At 45.1% G+C, this 4,240-nt stretch overlaps 1 protein-coding gene across 1 annotated transcript; it reads right to left on the reverse strand.

The window, feature by feature from the left end:
* Positions 1-367: 367 nt before the first annotated feature.
* LOC123129361 (putative B3 domain-containing protein Os10g0537100) lies at positions 368-1,922 on the reverse strand. The gene has a single exon (XM_044549578.1). It carries the CDS (start codon positions 1,547-1,549, stop codon positions 674-676), a length of 876 nt encoding a protein of 291 aa, XP_044405513.1. The 5' UTR covers positions 1,550-1,922; the 3' UTR covers positions 368-673.
* Between the last annotated feature and the right edge of the window lie 2,318 nt (positions 1,923-4,240).

Genomic DNA, 4,240 nt, shown 5'->3' on the forward strand with positions numbered 1-4,240 from the left:
AGAATTGCGCACGAGAACCAACCCAAGAAGCTAGCACGACAATGTTCATAGCAGATCGATGCGGATATCTGTACATGTAGGAGAAGGATTAGGTTCTGACACTGACCTGACCTCCTCTAGCCCCTACCTTGCTTAGGGAGGAGAGCCTTGTGATCGATCTCCAGAACGACACTGCTTCAAGAAACTTGAAAGTGAAACGTACCCAAGCATGAGTTGCATATACTCCTACATTGGTGCTAATTGTTATCATATGCAGGGAGCAGGGAACGAGACTGTACACTGTAGTGTAATAAGTATATAAAGGGAAGCGATAAATACTTTTCTTTTGTCAATGAAGGGGAGCCATAAATCTATAGAACGGGGCGTATCAAGCCATAATCTGTGTGAATGTATCTCATGATGCAGAGGTTCAGAGAGGTTTGATACATTCTTTCATTGTCAAGGGGAAAACTCAGACTAAAATGAAGAACAATATAATTAACTAGCTAGTTTAGCAAGCAAATAATCATACGTAAGATGCATATCGTCAAGAAACAACCCATCTGATCTGAATGTTACACATAATGCAGGAGCTATATACGTACGCAGGCTGCCCCAATCACGCATTGCCTCTCTGGACTGGATCAAGTTCGCGTGTCAGTACTAAGTACTAGTCTTTAATCTGGCCTTGAATTCACAATCCAAGATCCAGGGAGCACTGCCTCTCCTTACCCGCCGTCGACGACGTTGACGACGACGGCGAGGGCAGCAGCTGCTGCAGGAGCGTTGAGGTCACCGTCTGTGTGACTCCGCAGGTGCCATCGTCTTCCGTGGCCGGGCTATCGAGGTTCACGCCGAACAGCCGGACTCGCTTAGGCATAGGCCTCGCCGGCGGCTCCAGTACGGAGGCCGCGGCGCGCACCGGCACGGACTTGAGCACCACAGCCGCTGGCACCTGCTGCCGCAGGAATAGCACATGACGATTGGACCCCGAGGCAGCGGGGGGGACGCCGTAGGTGGTGCCGAAGTCCCGCCGCCACGGGCAGAACGGCACAGACGGGAGGAGCGGCAGGCGATGTGACAAAGACGACGTCGCCGGTGGCGGGAAAGCTACGGTGGCGCTGTAGGATTCGGCCGGGCGCCGGCGGCGGAAGTCGATGTAGAGGCGGTCGCGCGCGGCGCCGTCGCCGACCCCGCGGCCGAACAGGACGGTGTCGCCGGCGCCGAGGCTCTTCTCCTTCACGAAGCGGCTCCAGCCCTTGGTCATCACGTAGCTCTGGCTGCTGTTCCAGTACGAGTACCGGAACCGCCACGCCTTTCCCGCGCGATCCTCGAAGCTGAGGACCATCCCCTTGCCGCCGCTACCCTCCGCCGCCAGCGCTGCGGCAGCGCCATCGAGCGGGAAGTAGCGCTCGGCGTGCTGCTTGGGGATGACCAGGCGGTTCAGCTTCCCCACGTCGCTGGGAGTCACTACCTTCTCGAACATGTGCTCTTTCTCCACCACCGACGACGACGCGCAAACCCTCTCGGATTCCTCGCCACCGGCCGGTGCGGTTGGCGAGAACTCCATGGACTTGGCGCGCTAGCTCCCTCCCAACCTCCCGAGCTTGAGGCACCAAGGTGCTGACTTTGACTGGTTGTATGCTATTTCTGGGAGCCGGGATGGCACGCAACAGTACTATAATCAGCTATTCTTGGAGAAAAGAATTAGGGCTATGCCTATCAGCTTACTATAATATGGGCCTCGAGATTTCTTCGGATGATTGGAAAACTGGAATAGATATGCGAGTATGCCATGGGTGAACAGATGCCAGAAACGGGGGGTAGCTAGCTAGCTCATCAGGGGGGAGCACAATGAAGGTTCTTGGATCTTGGTGTGTGTGTAGTGGGTATAAGTGTATGTATATGGGATAAGGTAGGAGAGAAAAGGTCAGGAACAATACAAGCAGCCCATGCCAGCTGCTTTCTTCTTTAAGGAGGAAGATGAGAGGGGGCGAGAGGTGGGGAGGAGGGAGGGAGATGGTTGTGAGGACGTGTGGGGTCCACAGGCTACGAATGATAGGGTTTGAGAGATCATGTGATGGAGCATGTCCCTCTCAACGTCCCAATTGTGTGTGATCGGTCAGCTCTCTATATATGGATGTGTGATTCTGATTGGTTTGCTAGCTGTGGTAGCCCCTTCGGTTAACAATTTGTGTGGCATACTGGCACGAGCTATCGGTGAAATGGATGGATCGATGGGTGAACAATCTGTGTGGGGCACGATATTTTCTAGCTTTTCATCACAGACCCTCATGAATCATGGGATTGGATGACCTAAGAGTTGCGTTGTATTCCCACAAAATAGGTTGCATCCACTATATAAAAGAAATCTCGATTCTGAAAAAGAAAGAAATCTCATTCTGAAAATGACACTCAACATGTGTTTCTTTTTACATGGTACTAGGTGATAGGGTAACCTCGTGCATTGCTGCGGGAAATGGTCGCACTATATTTCGTTGAGATTTGGTTGTCCATAATCTGGATATGAGGTGAAAAAGTGGAAATATATATTATTTATTAAACTGGATTATCATATTTTGTGAAATATTTATGAAATATAAATAGCAATTCACATGCATGTTGAGAGAAATAGTGGTGGAGTTGATAAGATGGCATGTGTGGTGAGTTGAAACGGGTGCACGCTACGAGAAAATATAAGTACATAGCATTTTCCATGCATGTTGAGAGAAATAAAAGTAGTGGGGTTGATAACGTGGCGTATATGGTCAAGTGACATGTGGGCATATTGAGATAAATATATTTAGTATAGTGAGAATCAACTATTTAGGTTTGTAGGATTTATTATTTCCGTATGTTAAACCTAGTTGCGCGTAGGTGGTTACGAAAAAATAAAAACCACTTGTAGGAATTAAAACTTGCCATTTGTTTTAAAACATATGACTGAGAGACTGAGATGCCACTCAATCTCAGGAGAGACCAACTACGATGCAAATTCAGCTTTAGGCATAGCATGGCAACTAATTAACATCACATAGATATGAAGAAAGTAACAAAAACAACTTCACAACATTGATATAAGATATATATTCTATGATACAAAATTTGGAGTTCAAACTGAATACATGCACCAGCAAAACAGAGACAAATTAAGAGTTGTATTACGTCATTACCTTGTTGAAGGCATTATCTACTTACTATTGTGTTTGTCTTCTTTGATTGGTCGCATCAACCAGGATGAAAATCCTTGTCCAGACCATTTATGACCGCACGTGGCAACGATGAGGCAAGGATGTTTATCCTTTTTGAAGGCGATGTTGCGGAAGAAGTCGATTTATTTGTAGGTGTTTCTTTATATCTTGTAATGGTTCGGTCGTGGTTTACATTGTTATGTACTCTGCATAATAATTATATGAATGGTTGTGTGCATCACAATGCTGCAAAGGTCGGGTGTTTTAATCTCCTTTCAGAAAATAAAAAAAAAGAATTGTGTTGTAATTGATTGTGAATAGTACGTGGGTACTGCTCATAGCAGATTTTATTTTCTTTCTCGACATGTGGATTGGCTTAATTCGGACTTGAAATTTGATGGCCCGATAGATGCATATTGTCTTGATATTGTCATTTTATTTTCAAGTTTTTCATGACCTATCATATCAGTAAATCGTTAGATTGCATACGAGTTGCTCCCGAAACTCGACACGTATCAGTTGCATATAACCAAAATAACCACTCCCTTGTCCATTCGACCAACCCCATATTGTGTGTATATCGCCAAAAAATAGAGTCAGTATATACTAATATGAACAGCATGAGTTGGTCGTGACACTTCTAATTTTACCTGCTTGATATCTTTTACCCTATTTGATAATTAACCGTAAGTGTATTGGTGAACGAAGAATGTTATAACCTCCTTTAACCACTTTATGCTTAATAAGGTCTATTGATTTTTATCTTAAATGCTTTATAACCTCCCTTAACCACTTTATGCTTAATAAGGTCTATTGATTTTTATCTTAAATGCTTTAAGGAATCTTAGCGTAAGAAAACCTGTCAAGAGAATTCTACTCTTTTCGTGTCCAAATATGTTTGCAGAAACTGGTTTGCATGTGCATGATTACTATGTTATTCATTCAAGTTATGTTCACAAAAAGTATTGTTCATACAAGTACTAGGTTGTGTGATTCTTTTGATATGAGCAATAATCCATATCTTTGTCGTTAGGGGCTCATGGTATAAATTGGGCAAATTCTTTTTGGCA

Source organism: Triticum aestivum, chromosome 1A, assembly GCF_018294505.1.
Source record: "Triticum aestivum cultivar Chinese Spring chromosome 1A, IWGSC CS RefSeq v2.1, whole genome shotgun sequence".
Lineage (NCBI taxonomy): Eukaryota > Viridiplantae > Streptophyta > Magnoliopsida > Poales > Poaceae > Triticum > Triticum aestivum.